Below are 15,346 nucleotides of genomic sequence, written 5' to 3' on the forward strand. Positions count from 1 at the left end.
AAAGTGGCATTGTCCTCCTTCTGTCTCAGGTTGAGCAGACAATCACAACAAATTACAGCTTGAATTCTGGAGGATAGTGCTTATTTTGAGCAGAATTTTACTTGTGTTACATTAGGAGATAATATGAACATAAGTGTTTTTAATTTTTTGGCGGTATAATATTATCTTCAATTAAGTCAATAGTGCTATCTAATGGTAGTGACTATGACTGACTGTAAATCAACACATATAAGACATTTCACTCTATAAGTTGCACCACAAGCCAGAGTTGTAGTCTGGAAAATGGTACTCAATAATGCAGATGGAACATTGGACTAAAATATTAACTAAAGGACTGTACATTTTAGTATTAATGCAGCCATGCTTACCTCCTTCTTGCAATGCAGAAAGGTGTGATACTTGTAGTGGTGGAGGGAATGATACAGACTGTAGATTCTGCAGGTTTCAATTGAAAGCTTTAAATCCTGAAAGGGGAGAGAATAAAAAAAATTTAGATTTTTTTCTATTATGTAGCAGAAGCTACATAAGCTCAATTTTTTTCCTCCTGAGCAACTCCCCTACTATCTGAAAGAAGGTATTACTGATAGCCAAAACAAGACAGGAGAAAACTAATCTAGATGAATTACAGAGCATCCTGTAATGTTATTCTTGCCGAACCAGAGCTATAACCTCTTTACCTCTGCCACTCTCATCATACACTTGACAGTGACCCACAGGATGCTGGAGTGTGAAAGAACACCCAACAGCAAACACAAGCCTGCAATCATTTATAGTCTGTCATTGCTTGGTTTTCCTCCTTTTCTGCACAAATTCTGTCTGTATCAAAAAACATGTTCAGATATTAATCCCACAACTTTATCTATTGAAATCTTTTGTGCATGTTATTCTTGGAAACACTTTTTCATTAAATGGCTTTTGTTTTGTTTTTCCCCTCCATGAACCGCCACCTTATGATGGAGGGGTTTGAATGATCTAAGGAGCTATGTTGTCGGGGGCTATATACCCCTAGTACTACCAAGGCAAACAGGTCCTAGGTGACTGACCAGACCAAGAGCGGTTCAATGGTCCCTTATGAAGAAGACGAAAACAAGGACTGTGACATCACCCAGTGGGGGCCCAGCTGGGCAAAACCCGAAACAGCGATGTAGGGCTGCCCTTCTGTGGGAAGTTGATCCCTGGATGCTAAAACTGGGCCGCCCTTCCCTGGCTCTAGGGACATGGAATAGTCACCTCGCTGGGGAGGAAGGAGCCTGAGCTTGTGCGGGAGGTTGAGTGGTACCCGCGGTGAGAGGTGGCAGGCTGGTGTGGGCTTGCTTATGCGAGGTGTTGTAGTTTTCCCTGTTGAATAAGAGGTTGCTTCCCTGGGCCTTCTGGTCGGGGACAGGTCTCTCACTGTTGTTTTGGCTTATGGGCCAAGCAGTACTACAGAGTACCTGGCCTTTTTGGAGTCTCTGGGAAGTGTGCTGAAAGGTGCTCCAACTGGTGACTCCATTATTCTGCTGGGGAACTTTAACACTCACGTGGGCAGTGACAGTGAAACATGGAGAGATTGAGAGGAACGACCTCCCTGATCTGAGTGGTGTTCTGTTGTTTGGCTTCTGTGCAAGTCATGGCTTGTCCATAATGAACACCATATTCAAGCATAAGGGTGTCTATCAGTACACATGGCACCAGGACCCTAGGCCAGAGGTCGATGATCAACTTTGTCTTGTCTTGGACACTCAGGTGAGGGGTCAACTGATCTCCACCTGGTGGTGAGTTGGATCCACCTGGTGGAGGAGGAACATATTGTGAGAGTCTGTTGGGAATGTTTGGCTGAACCCTTTGTCAGACAGGTCTTCAACTCCCCCCTCTGAGAGAGCTTCAACCAGATCCTGAGGGAAGTTGAGGGCATTGAGTACAAATGGATCATGCTTTCCACCTCCATTATCGACACAGCGGCTCGGAGCTGTGGCCAAAAGGTCTCTGGTGCCTGGGATGAGAATCAGCACCTCCAAGTCCAAGGCCATGGTTCTCAACCGGAAAAAGTTGGCTTGCCATCTCCAGGTCAAGGGAGAGATCCTGCCTCAGCTATACGAGTTTAAGTGTCTTGGGATCTTGTTCATAAGTGAGAGAAGGACAGAACGTGAGATTGACAGACAGGCTGGTGCATTGGCAGCAGCAATGCGGTCGATGTACCAGTCCATTGTGGTGAAGAAGGATTTACCAGTCAAACTACATTCCTACGCTCACATATGGTCATGAGATTTGGGTCATGACCAAAAGTTCAAGATCTCGGATACAAGCGGCTGAAATGAGCTTCCTTCGCAGGGTGGCCGGGCTCTCCCTTAGAGATAGAGTGAGGAGCTCGGTTGCCTGGGGGGAGCTCGGAGTAGAGCCACTGCTCCTCCACATCAAGAAGAACCAGCTGAGGTAGCTCAGGCATCTGTTCTGGATGCCTCCTGGGCTCCTCCCTGGGGAGGTGTTCTGGGCATGTCCCAACGGGAGGAGGCCCCGGATAGTCTCGGCATTCCTGCTAAGGCTGCTTCCCCCACGACCCGGCCCGGGATAAGTGGAAGAAGATGGATAGATGGATGGCTTTTGTTTTTATGAGTTTCTACATTACAGATTAATATTTAAGAATTCAGCTTTCACAGTAGCCAGTATTTGTATTGCACAGTACTGGCAACAATGTAATAAAACAACATGAGGTGGAGAGAAATTATTATGATTATTCTTATTACTTTTCCAGACATGAAGGGTCAAGTGTAGTTTCAAGAACTATCATCTATTTGTGATGGAACTGGATCATCTGTGGACATCCCCAGGAAGCAGATAATTGATTGAAACAAGGAAAGGACATGAACTTTTAGCTCCATGTTTCTCTGAGATGTAGAGGAGGTGAATGAATGTCATGTGCAAGTCTGGGTCCCATTCTGAACTTAGACACACTAAGTCAGTTAAATAGAAAGTGTGCAGTTACAGCCATACTATTTCTGACCTGTTGCGTAGGTATGCTTTTCTTGACCCGATTGAGAGTTTTGCGGTTGTAACTCTCCCCACCAAGGTGAACTCTGACAACTCCAGACTCCAGTGGGTCTGCTGTCATTTTGGGGAATATATGTAAAGCCTCCTGGAAGGAGAAAAGCAGAATTAAGTCAAAAACACTGGGCCCTACTGCTTAGATTCTATTTAAATTCACAAGTGCTCAAAAAGATTTGATGCAAAGGAACTCATTCTTTAAATTTAACTGCAGTTGCCATTTGTTTTAAAACCCTACACCAATGGATTTTTAGCAAAATATCATCAACAGAGTGCAATTTGACAAGCTGGTATAAGACAAACTAGGACAGTGTGTCCTTACCTGGTGCTGACCGCTTATATTGACTCTCCTCAATAACCTCTTCTTCTGTTCACTGAGCAGGTTATCAATTTTCCTCATTGGTGGGAGGTATAACTCATCTGAGGAGTTAAAATAATAAAATACTTATTCACATTTAGGCCATGGGCTACTGCCACTTCAAACTACTGCTCAAAAATGACACAACCAAAATCTTTGTTTATATAACAACAACTCATGATTAGAAAACAGCAAAGGTAAGACAAAATACATGATCAGTGCTTCATAATTTGACATTTATTTCTGCAATTCTTGGCTGGTCTTTCTGTGAGTTTTAGTGGTAGAGAAATAGGATTTTTATTATTGGAATCTGCTTAGTGTTAGCTTTCAAACAGTGCATGGAATTTTTCACGTTTTAGGTCATACACCTTCAGCTTGTTTTTGATATGTAGGCATTTAACTGCTCGATTTTTGAATTGTGTTTAGTTTTCCTAAAATTGGTTTTAATGAGCTTTAAGCTGAATGTGAGTGAGCTGTATATAGTAAAACCAGTGTAAGCAGGTTTAATGGTTTCAGGATCCTTGTGCATGATTTGAGGTGCGCATTTTCTCTTTCTCCCTGCATCAACACAGACCTTATTCTACCTCTAAGAATAGGGCAGCTCCGGAGCAGCCCGGAGAATTAGCCTGGGTGACGGTCCGACGGAAACGTACTCCTAAGCAGAAGCCCACGGCTCATCACCTGCCTGTTCATGTTTCTAATAGATTTTCCCCACTCAGCGACACACCCGCTGAGAAACCGACTCTGATAATTGGCGATTCCATAGTCAGAAACGTGGAAATAGAGACACCAGCGACCATAGTCAAATGTTTCCTGGGGCCAGAGCGGGCGACATCGAGTCACATTTGAAGCTGCTGGCTAAGGCTAATCGGAAATATCGCATGTCGTCGTTCCGTCGCTGGCTGTCTAGGTGGTGTCCAGCAAATGATGTGAGCTTCATAGACAATTGGGCCACTTTCTGGGGAAAACCAGGGAAACCTGGTAGCGAGGGACGGCATCCATCCCACTTTGGATGGTGCAGCTCTCATCTCTAGTTTATTAGCCAGCCTAAAGTTTGACAATCCAGAGAGGGGACCGGGATGCAAAGAGTCAATCTAAAACACAATTTCCCTAGAGCCGTAACCCCCCCCCAAAAAAATTGAGATTGTGTCTGCCCCTCGAACATATAAATCAACTAAATCAGAAGTTAACAGAAGAGGAGTTATTCATAAAAACTTAATAAAAATTAAGACCACTCCTCTTATTGAACAGAAAAACAGAACAGTCAGATGTGGATTATTAAATATCAGGTCTCTTTGATCTAAATCTCTGTTACTAAATGATTTGATAACTGATCACCAATTGACTTTGTCTAACTGAAACCTGGCTACAGCAGGATGAATATGTCAGTCTGAATGAATCAACCCCCCTCAGTCACAAAAACTGTCATGTTCCTCGAAGCACACTCAAAATGTTAATAAACCCACCCACTGCTTCAATCACACCCTTGATCTTGTTCTGACCTATGGCATCGAAATTGAACATTTAATAGTCTTTCCCCCAAATCCTGTTTTGTCAGATCATTCTTTAATAACTTTTGAATTTAAGATGATGGATCATGCAGCGTTTGGAAGAAAATTCCACTACAGTAGATGTTAGTGAATCAGAGGAGATTAGCTCCATGGTACAGTTCACATATTCGTACCTTAAAGCAGGCATCACGAAGGCTGGAAAGGAAGTGGCGTTCCATAAATTTAGAAGAATTTTTTCTAGCCTGGAAAAACAGTCTATTAACATATAAAAAAGCTCTCCGTAAAGCCAGAACTGCATATTATTATATTATTCACCACTAATAGAGGAAAATAAGAACAATCCCAGGTTTCTTTTCAGCACTGTAGCCAGGCTGACAAAACATCACAGCTCTGTTGAGCCCAGTGTTCCCTTAGCTCTCAGCAGTGATGACTTTATGAGTTTTTTTACAAATAAAATCACTATTAGAGATAAAATTCATCAGATGCTTCCTATACCTGCAATAAATGAATCTTCTACTACAGTAGCTCTTGAATCATCTGCAAGACCTCAGTTATGTTTAGACTGCTTCTCTCCCATAGATCTCTCTGAATTTACATCAGTAGTTGCTTCATCGAAATCATCAACATGTCTCTTCGACCCCATCCTGACTAGACTGCTTAAAGACACCCTGCCATTAATTAACTCATATTTATTAGACTTGGTAAATTTATCTCTAGTATCAGGCTACGTAACACAGGCCTTTAAGACTGCAGTAATCAAACCCTTACTCAAAAAGCCTAATCTTGATCCAGGAGTCTTGGCTAATTATAGACCAATATCCAACCTACCATTTATTTCTAAAATCCTTGAAAAAGCTGTTGCTAAGCAGCTATCAGACCACTTACACAGGAATGAGCTATTTGAAGATTTTCAAATCAGGATTTAAAGCACATCATAGTACAGAGACAGCACTGTTCGCTCTCAGAGTGCAGTTCTACTTGTGGTTCCCAGAGTTTCCAAAGCCAGAATGGGAGGCAGAGCCTTTAGCTATCAAGCTCCTCTCGTGTGGAACCAGCTCCCAGTCTGGGTTCAGGAGGCAGACACTCTCTGTAATTTTAAGGCTAGACTTAAAACCTTCCTCTTTGACAAAGCATATAGTTATGGCTGGCTTCAGGTAACCCTGAACCATCCCTTAGTTATGCTGCTATAGGCCTAGACTGCTCGAGGACCATCGGTGCACTGAGCTCCCCTACCCTAACCTTAACACTCCCTTCCTTTCCACTCTTTTCCTCTCCTCCCACCTCACATGTATATTCCACCATTGAAGGTCACTAACCTTGTGCTCTCTCCCTCTCTGTCTGTTCTCTCTCTCTGTACCTTCTGCAGGTGTCCCTGCTCCTGGAGCTGTATATTGCTGATGTGCAGTTACTGGCCCCACCAACCTGCAGTGTCTATTTGTTGTTTGTTGTTGTTGTTCTTTTCTCTCTGCTCTATCCACTCACCCCAACCGGTCGAGGCAGATGGGCAGCCCAATCTGAGCCCGGTTCTGCTGGAGTCTTTTTTTTTTTTTTTTGTTTTGTAGGGTTTTTTTTCTCTCCACTGTCACCAAGTGCTTGCTCATAAGGGATTTGTTGGGTTTTTTGTTTTTTGTAAAGTGTCTGGAGATGATTGTATTGTGATTTGGTGCTATACAAATAAAACTGAATTGAATTGAATAGCTTGGATTTACCCAAATATTGTACATATCCTTAGGATTGACTTGGGATATCTCTATTTGATACTCCATTGAGGTAATTATGGCTATAGAACAGGGGTGGCAAACTCTGGTCCTTGAGGACCACTGCTCTCTTTGTTTTTACCAACTATCCGTGCACACTTTTAATTACCTAAATCAGGTGTGTTCAACCAATCAGAACCTGGAAGGGCCACAAGGACCACAGTTCGCCACCCCAAAGAAGCAAAGAAGCTGTGGCTGAGTTGGGAGGCAGGTGAAAAGTCCTTCACATCAGTTGTATTCCCAACTCATTTATACTTGTTCTATACTTCCAGAAGCCTTTCATTGTGTTTCAGCTGATTTCTCACCATCAGTGTCCTCTAATGCTTGGATCATATCAGGATCAAGTGCTGTGCTAACCAGCATTTCCACATAGCTCCTGAACATCTCCCTCATAGCTCGGTTGTTAACTCCACCCCACACAGGCCCTGAAACATAAAGAAGCTGCTCTGGGAGCCTGGACGCAGCACAGACTATAGATTTATTTATGTAGCATATTAATAAATACATGTGTAGCAAGCACACACACAGAGCAGCTGACCTTCATCATCACTGGGAAGGGAGGAATCAGACTCAGAGTAAGAGGATGGCACCTCCTTCAGCCACTTCTTCCTCTTCTTGAGTGGAGGCTCCATCTTTTCTTTTGAAGTCTTGGCTCTGAAATGACCCTTCAATTTTGCAAACTCCATTGTAGCATCTCTTCTCTCCCACTCATCTTGCTTCCATTTTTCTTTTTCCTTCTCCCTCTCTCGTCCTTCTTTTTCTTTGTTCTCCCTGTTCTTCTCTCTCTGCATCTCTCTCCATTCCCTCTCCTGTCTTTCCTTATCTTTGCATTCCCCCTCTCTCTTCTCTCCCTCTCTATCCTTTGTCTCCCTCTCTTGTTTCACCTTCTTTTTTTGATCTTTCTCCTCCCTCTCACTCTGCTTCCTCTCCTTTTCGCCATTCTCTTTCTGATCTCTCCTATGTTTCTCTCTTTCCTGTTTATCCCTTTCTTTCCACTGCATCTCCCATATTTTCCTCTCTTTTTGTTCTCTTTCCTGTCTCTCCCTTTCTTTCTGCTCCCTATCCTGTTTCTGCTTCTCTCTCTGCTCCCTGGTCTTTCTTTCCCTCTCTTTCAGCTCTTTTTCATATTCGCATCTCTCTCTGTCTTTTTGCTCTTTCTCTTTCTCCCTCTCTTTTTGCTCTGTGTCCCATCTTTCATTCGCCCTCATCTCAATTTCCAGTTCTTTCTCATTTTCTCTACACTCTTTCCACTCTCTAGCCTTTTTATCTCTCTCCACCTTCATTTTTTCTTTTCTGTCCCTCTCTCTTTGCTCCCTTTCCTGTTTCTCCTTGTGCTCTCTCTCCTCTTTCTCTCTCCTCTCTCTCCTGTTAGACTCCTTCTCTACTTTCTCCCTGCACTCTTTGTCTCTTTGCTCTTTTTCTTTTTCTCTCTGCTCCTTTAGCTCTCTTTGTTTCTGGTTCTCCTTGTCTCTCTCTGCCAGAGGTGGGATTTGATTGTGAATGCTGGACAGGTGTTTAGGTAGTGACTGCCGCCTGTCATTCAGTAAGTTAAATAAAAAAGACAAATTAAGCTTCACGTCTTGAGGCCTAGAAAGCTAGGAAGCTATCTGAGAAATCACATAGTCTTACCTCAGAGTCAAGCCGGCTCTGTGCCAAGGCTTTCGGGAGCACACTCTGACATAATCTTTTTTGTTGACATTCTCCAAGAACTTCACATACAAGCGCTGATAACGCATTTTGGCGTCACCAAAGTAACCCAGATACTGTGGGAAGAGATATTAAGACAAAGACTGTACAACCTGAAATGATTAACAAATTACTTAAAAGAAAATCATCAATGTGGTTTGTTTCAAGTCCAATAACAAGGAACTGCTGGATCAGTCAGACCTTATAGACCTTTCTATAAAAGAACTATAGTAGTGTCATATTTTGTTTTTTACTATATAAACTCAAGGGGGTGCTCTCATTTGTGGTGTGTCAAATTTCAGAACAAAAATGTCTGGAATTTTTTTGTCAGGTGATATGGCACACTGATAGGAATGGTGGCCAAATCTGCAATTAACTAAACTATGGTGCTGAAGAGGATGCTGTTAAAGCAGCATGGGTTCTTTGTAGCAAATTGCTAGAGTATATTTTAAAGATCTGTACATCAGACCTTATTACATCAAAGATCAGAGTGTAGGACATAATAAAAGTACACTGAAAAAAAATCTGTTTCTAAGAAGTAAATTATCCTATTTTTAGATGTAGATGTTCTGTAGGTAGATTCAGGGTTATTTTTTATCAAATTAACAAATTACATAATCTGTTATAGAATTTTCAGTGGACTATATTAGGAAAATTAATTAAGGTCTAAAGTTTTAAGACAAAAACATCTTAGTCTTAGTTTTGGTTGAATGACAGTATATTCTAAACTTAACCCCATGTTAGTGGACTGTGAAGTTTTAGGTACAGTGTTGCTTTGAGCTAAATACTGATGTTAGCATGCCTAAATTGCTAATATCTTTTAATTACTACTAAACACAATGTACAATTAATGTTGATGGCCCAGTCATTATTTTTTACAGGTATTTGACTATAAATGTCAAGAGCCACAGCTCCAGCAGCTTGCTGCAGTAATGACTCAGTTGTTAGTATGCATAAATGTTAACTTGAAGGTTGTTGGTCTAAACCCAATTGACAAAGGATCTATATAAAACCTTGAGTGAAGTTTTGTTATCTAAAAGCAAGAATAGCATTTAATTGAATTAAATATTTAAAACTTCTCTTTGATGGACATTCTGACCTTTTTAAAGAAGTCTTATTAGGAAAATCTGGCATACTGCTCTTGCGGTCAAATTTACTTGTTTCAAATTAGAGAAAGCTCATAAGTAAAATGTTTCTCTTAAATTTCATCAGGAATTTCACAGGGTATTGAGATCCAGTTAAATTAAACAAAGCAGCATGAAATTAAGAGTCAGATTCCAGGGGTTCAGTTTTCTGCCCAGTGTAACATTGTCCTAATATGAAACTCACATTGCTAGTTGCACAGAACTGCCTTTGACCATCTTTGATCTCTGGGCTGAATTTCTGGAGCAAGGCTTTCTGTACCCTCCAGATGGGCGGGGGTTCCCGGCCAGTCTGCAAGGCCATCTAGTGACACAAACAAAAATAGTGTAAATTAATTATAAGTTATTTATCTACTGTATATAATTCCTGGGCTGTGAGAAGATTCACCTTAAGAGTCCCGATGTCCTCCGCCCGAACTACAAACTCGTCTCGTTCACGGAAGATTCCCTCACCTCCACTTTCACTGTCTTCCTCTTCACTCTCTCCAGCAATAGCAGCATCAGCCTGCTTCATTGCCAGGTGGAGGGAAGTAAGACGCTGGGACGCTGGGCCCTCCTCTGGGGTTGGAGGTGATGGTGGCAGAGAGAACGATGAAGAGGGTGAGGTAGAGGATGGTGAAGAGGGGGAAGGCTGCCCAGCTTTTGGTTTTTGGTCTTCATCAGAGGAAGATGGGGGAGGTGTGGTGGATGGATGCAGGATTGACTGGCCCATCAGAAAGTTGGAGAGGGGCGAGGATGGAGGGGAGGTGGGGTGGGATGGCAAGGTTCCTGTGGTTAGAGCTGGTTGGTAGGAGGGCTGCTGCTGCTGCTTAGATGGTGGATAGGGTAGACATGCCTCTTTGTCATCCTGCTGGATGGATAGTGGGGAGGGTACAGAGAGACATAGTGGAGGAAGAGGCAAGGGTGAAGAGTGGGTGGGTGGTGAGGGGGAGATGGATGATGCAGGAGGAAGCAAAGGTTCCAATGAAGAATCTGAAAAACAGGGTGGGGGAAGAAAACAATAAATTTTCATGCTTTTTAAGGTCACATGAAACATATTTTTTAACCCTTTTTCATGAAACTGCAATTCCCCAAGTCCCCGGCACTGCTGTTCAAATCTACAGTCCAGTCTGTAAGTGTTGGATAGTTAACACATTGTTTTTAATATTTTATATTGCTATAATCTATAAACTGTGATCTGGCTTTATAATATAGTACCCATCATTTTATTTGAAAGTTAATGTACTGAGGCACAGAGCCTGAAGAACAAATTTGTCTTATGGTATGTTCAGCTGGTATTCTGACAGTCTCTAAAAGTGTATGGATATAAAGCATTACAGAAGCAGTGATGATGGTTTCAAATGAGCAGCAGTCAGTGGACAATCAAAGAAAGACAGATGATAACTAACATAACTAACATCAGAGACCATCTCTGAGCATCTCCACCCATATACAACTACTACCTGCTATTACATGACTAAATTTCCATAGTTAGATCAGAGTATGACAGGTGACCCACCTCCATGACAGTGTCTTTATTTTCTGATGAAGGCCACGAGATGACAAAAACTATTAAGTGGACCTTGAGTAAATAGTATTTTGTCAAACTACTACTTCCTATGTCAAGAATGAACATTCAAGACATGATATTAGTTTTCTGGATAGCAGAGAAGTCTAAGAGGAATTATAATAAAGATAACTGGCAGACAGTTAGCATAAACAGATTAACAAACAGCAGTTAAACATTTGGACACATCTTCTCATTTCCCTTTTTTATCCTATTTTCTATATTGTAGATTAATACTTAGGACATCAAAACAATCAAATAACATATGAAATTATGTCTACCCATCCATTATCTACATTGCTTATCCCATTTATGGCTGCAATTATGCAGACAACCAAAAAGTATAAAAACTTAATATATTTCATATTTTGATTTTTCAAAGTAGCTACTATTGAGGTTGGCAACATCTTAACAAGCTTGATGAGGCAGTCACTTGAAATGTTTTTTCAGTTTACGGTGTACCTTGTCAAAAGTTAATTGGTGGAATCTCGTTACCTTAATTCTTTTGAAACTAATTGTTATGGCCAGGTGGTGTTGGTGTACAGTAAATAGCTCTATTCATTAAGTAGAGTAATCCATATTATGAAAAGAACTACTAAACAAAATTGAAAGACCCAGCAGTCCTGGTTACTTTCAAAAATTAAAGATTTAAACCATACTTTTCTTTATTCACTCTTCATTTGCTTATAACATAATTAAATGTCTTAATTCATAGTTGTGATGTCTTCAGTTTTTGATAACTAAATTTACAACATAGAAAATAATAGAAGAAAATAACATTGAATAACAAGGTGTGTCCAAACCTTTGACTGTTTAGACTGCACATTACCTTCAACCTTAGGAACCTCACAAATCTGCATTTCAGATATTTTCTCGTCTTCAAGGGCTCCCTGCTGCACATTCTGTGAATCTCTCATCACTTGTTCATTGTCTGTAGCTCGCCCCTCCTCCTCTTCTTCCTCTTCTCCTTGTACAAATTCCCTCTCCTCAGTTTTTTTTGGGCTACTTTTATTTGAATGTGGGGAGACCAATTTTTGTTCTTCTTCATCCTTTGCGTGATGCTGAGTGTGTGTGAGCACATCCTCTTTTCCGTTCTCCGTATTGGGGATAAGGGGAAGCATAGCAGGGAGAGGGGGGTTGACTGGTGATAGAGTGGGTGGGGCCTTGACCATAGCAGAAGCCATTGCAGTAACCAGAGATTGGGGAGTGTCATAGAGGGCCGAGATGGCAGAGGAGATACTTTTTTGCAGGTCCTGGTTCTTGCTCATAGAATCCTCCTCATCAGAGGAGAAGGAGGGCAAGGTCTCCAGGTTCCTTTTTAGCTCTTCATCAAGAGGCTTGCAGGGACTTGGACAGCTGCTGAGAGCTAGGTGCGTCCCTACACCCTGCTCTCCCTCAGTACATGTTCCTGGAGGATGCTGTGGAAGTGTTGGTGGTAGTGTGGGAGGAGATGGGGTTAAAGGCCTGATCCCTCCATTCAGAGAGGAACAGGGGTTTAGAGGTTCGTGCTGGCCTCCACTGTGTTCTGGTTCAATACCTGACTGTTTTTTGCCTGTCTTCAGGAAATCCAAAAAAGAGGCCATGAATCCAGGTTTGAAGTCGAAAGCCTTCTCATCAGCCTACAAGAGAACAGAATCTCATCACTGATGACTGTTTTATGATGTTGTCACAGGGTTTCAACTTTTAAGTAGCATTAACTGATTTTTGACCACAGCAAGTTCAACATATAAAGTTATAGTGAAGATGTTGCCTGTTTACACAGCAGACAGCATAGACCAGACAATAATGAATGATGAGTAATTTCAACATTCCTGCTTCTTTTAGCTCTGGTTTGGTCTCAGCTAATTTATGATTTCTGAATTTGTCTGTGTCCTGTTTGATGCTGGACAGTAGGTTTGTCTGAGTTTTATTATTTAAGGCAGCTGCCTGCTACTGCAGGAAGCAAGGCAGTGACAGTGAACCAAAGCAGTGAAATTGCAAATGGAAAATAATAAAATAATAATAAAACAAAGGTGCTATTGCACAACATTCCACAGAGCTATGGGGAACTGCAGACTTGTCATCATTACAGAGAGACCCCTTTCATAATTTGAATATAGAGATAATATTTCTTATTGAATTAATTTTAATAATACAGCACTTCACAAAACAAACATACAAAGTACCTTACATCTTCTTTAAGAGCATTATAAAAAAGACCAAGAATTAGGAAATTAAATTACTTAATAAAATGAGATAAAAGTAAAACTGAGTAAAATATTCCAGATATTAACTTGTAGGATTGGAAATACAAATAGTAAAAAAAGGACCCATTTTAAAACAAAATTATTAAAAATTGACTTGTGAAATATGTTACTGATTCTTCATATTTGAGATCCTCAGGCAGGAGTTGCACTGGCATTTAGTACCAGATGAATGCATGAGATTTTTTGGGCTCTACCCTGAATACTACAGAATAAAGGAATCTAACCAAAATTATAGAACAGAATGACTTATCCCTTAAGTATCTCTGATGCAACCCACTTTTCAAGACAATAAAATAAAACAGAATAATCAGTAATGTGGAAAGCTGAGCTGAGGTTGACAATTCACATCATGAGTTCATGAGTGACCAGTAGAAAGCAAGTTCTGTCACATAGTAGCGGTAAAGACCTGGAGCCATGACCTGATAAGGATAACCATACCAGCAATACCGTCTCTCGGTAAGGTAAAAGATTATTAATTATTTTATTGATGGCATTTACACATTTAATGGTGTTTGACTTTCAAACTCCACTACCAGTCTGTCCTTTTCCATTTATGTTCTGTTGTCTGCATTTCCTCTTTATTTGTGCGTGTGCTATTTGTTGGTTTAACTCTCCTGGTTTTTGTAGCTACTATAAAATCAAGACGTTCTACATATATATTGCTGAAGTCATTTAGTAGTTAATTTGCAGACAAATTTGGATCCGTTTACCATATTGCTATGTATTGATGCACTTTATGAAAACTCTGGATACAGTGCCCCTGAATAACAACTCACCAATTAAGAGAACAATTTTAAAACATAATTAGTCGTTAGACATGCAGATGTTACCTTGACTGTTGCTCACCATTTTAAACAAAGCAACAATTCCATTTCCTTGTACAGGGAAAGTGATTAAATCATGCTGATGTAATCTAGGAAGACTGTCACTACAACTTGAAACCTATTGTTTCCTCACTTCAAATACCTTGTCTCCTGTTAACTGAAATAATGAATTTGACTTTTTTCCTGTGACAACTTGCACTTTTCTTAACTCACTTATAATCAAGTTTTGATGTACACTGTGGTGACTTGTGATGCAGCCTATAGTATTATTTAATTTTGTAATGTGACAATTTTGTTTAATTGTGTGATCTGATTGCCCAAGGACAACCATGATTGTAGCTGATGTACAGGGCACACCTGTTGGCAATAACACGGCACACCTGTTGACTGACATTCACTGCTGCTGAGAAGTGAAAAGACATTTCCTTTCTGTTGATATGTGTTGGCTAGTCCTAAATTAAAGTAAATTTGTTTACTAATTTGGGGTTTGTAGGTAGAAGCAAAAATGAGAGGATTCTACTTTAAATCAACTTTAAATTTTCCTGTGAAACCGTTCAGTAAATACAAACCTTAGCATTGGACAGTGGGCTATAGGTAATACAACTGAACCAGCAGCGGGTGGCAGCAAGGGTCCTGCACTGAAAATTGTAGTAACCATGGCAACAGCTGCCCTGGCAACAGCATTGCTCTCCTCTCTTTTTTATCAGTTAGAAAGCGCTGACTGTCAGTCACCTATATAACCTCCTTCTCTCCAATCCTCAAATGACAATGTGTTACTGAAAATTAAACCATTGTGTTTCTGATGCACTGGAGACTCCACCAGCAAATAATTTCTAATGTTTATCTTTAATAAATAGCTGATCACCGCTTTCTTTTTTCCATGTCATCTGTGTTGACGTGAAAAAACTGCTTTCAAAGTGTTCGACAGTGAGCTAAGCGTTGAATCACCTAGGATAATAACAAAAATTGCACCAACATTTTGTGAAGTGTCTCATATGTGCTCTTTACCTCTGCAGCTTTCTCCAGGTGATTCATTGTCTTGTCCTGCTCATTCAGCTCGTTCAGCTCATTTCTGCTGATGTCCATACCCGTGCTTGGTCCAGGACTCAAGCCCAGAGACGGTGCTGACCCCACTGATTCATCAGATAGAACTGGCTCAGTGCTGGAAGGTGAGTCTGTACTGAACAAGGATTCTGATGGCAGCATGGTGGAAGCGGGCAGTTTGATCTGTGAGACACACAAGTTTAATGGACTA

The 15,346-nt window shown here is 41.0% G+C and overlaps 1 protein-coding gene across 1 annotated transcript in view; it reads right to left on the minus strand.

Moving 5' to 3' along the window:
- The window catches only part of prr12b (proline rich 12b), a 99,646-nt gene that overhangs the window by 57,537 nt on the left and 26,763 nt on the right, over positions 1–15,346 (minus strand). The window contains exons 5-15 of the mRNA XM_026326087.1: positions 15,100–15,318; positions 11,851–12,640; positions 9,864–10,447; positions 9,663–9,779; positions 8,277–8,410; positions 7,452–8,180; positions 7,186–7,322; positions 6,953–7,072; positions 3,344–3,441; positions 2,981–3,112; positions 369–464 (exon numbers count right to left, since the gene is read on the minus strand). Of these exons, the coding sequence (XP_026181872.1) occupies positions 369–464; positions 2,981–3,112; positions 3,344–3,441; positions 6,953–7,072; positions 7,186–7,322; positions 7,452–8,180; positions 8,277–8,410; positions 9,663–9,779; positions 9,864–10,447; positions 11,851–12,640; positions 15,100–15,318 (3,156 nt within the window). The remainder of the gene's footprint in view (positions 1–368; positions 465–2,980; positions 3,113–3,343; positions 3,442–6,952; positions 7,073–7,185; positions 7,323–7,451; positions 8,181–8,276; positions 8,411–9,662; positions 9,780–9,863; positions 10,448–11,850; positions 12,641–15,099; positions 15,319–15,346) is intronic.

This window comes from Mastacembelus armatus, chromosome 8 (assembly GCF_900324485.2).
Source record: "Mastacembelus armatus chromosome 8, fMasArm1.2, whole genome shotgun sequence".
Taxonomy (NCBI): Eukaryota; Metazoa; Chordata; class Actinopteri; order Synbranchiformes; family Mastacembelidae; genus Mastacembelus; species Mastacembelus armatus.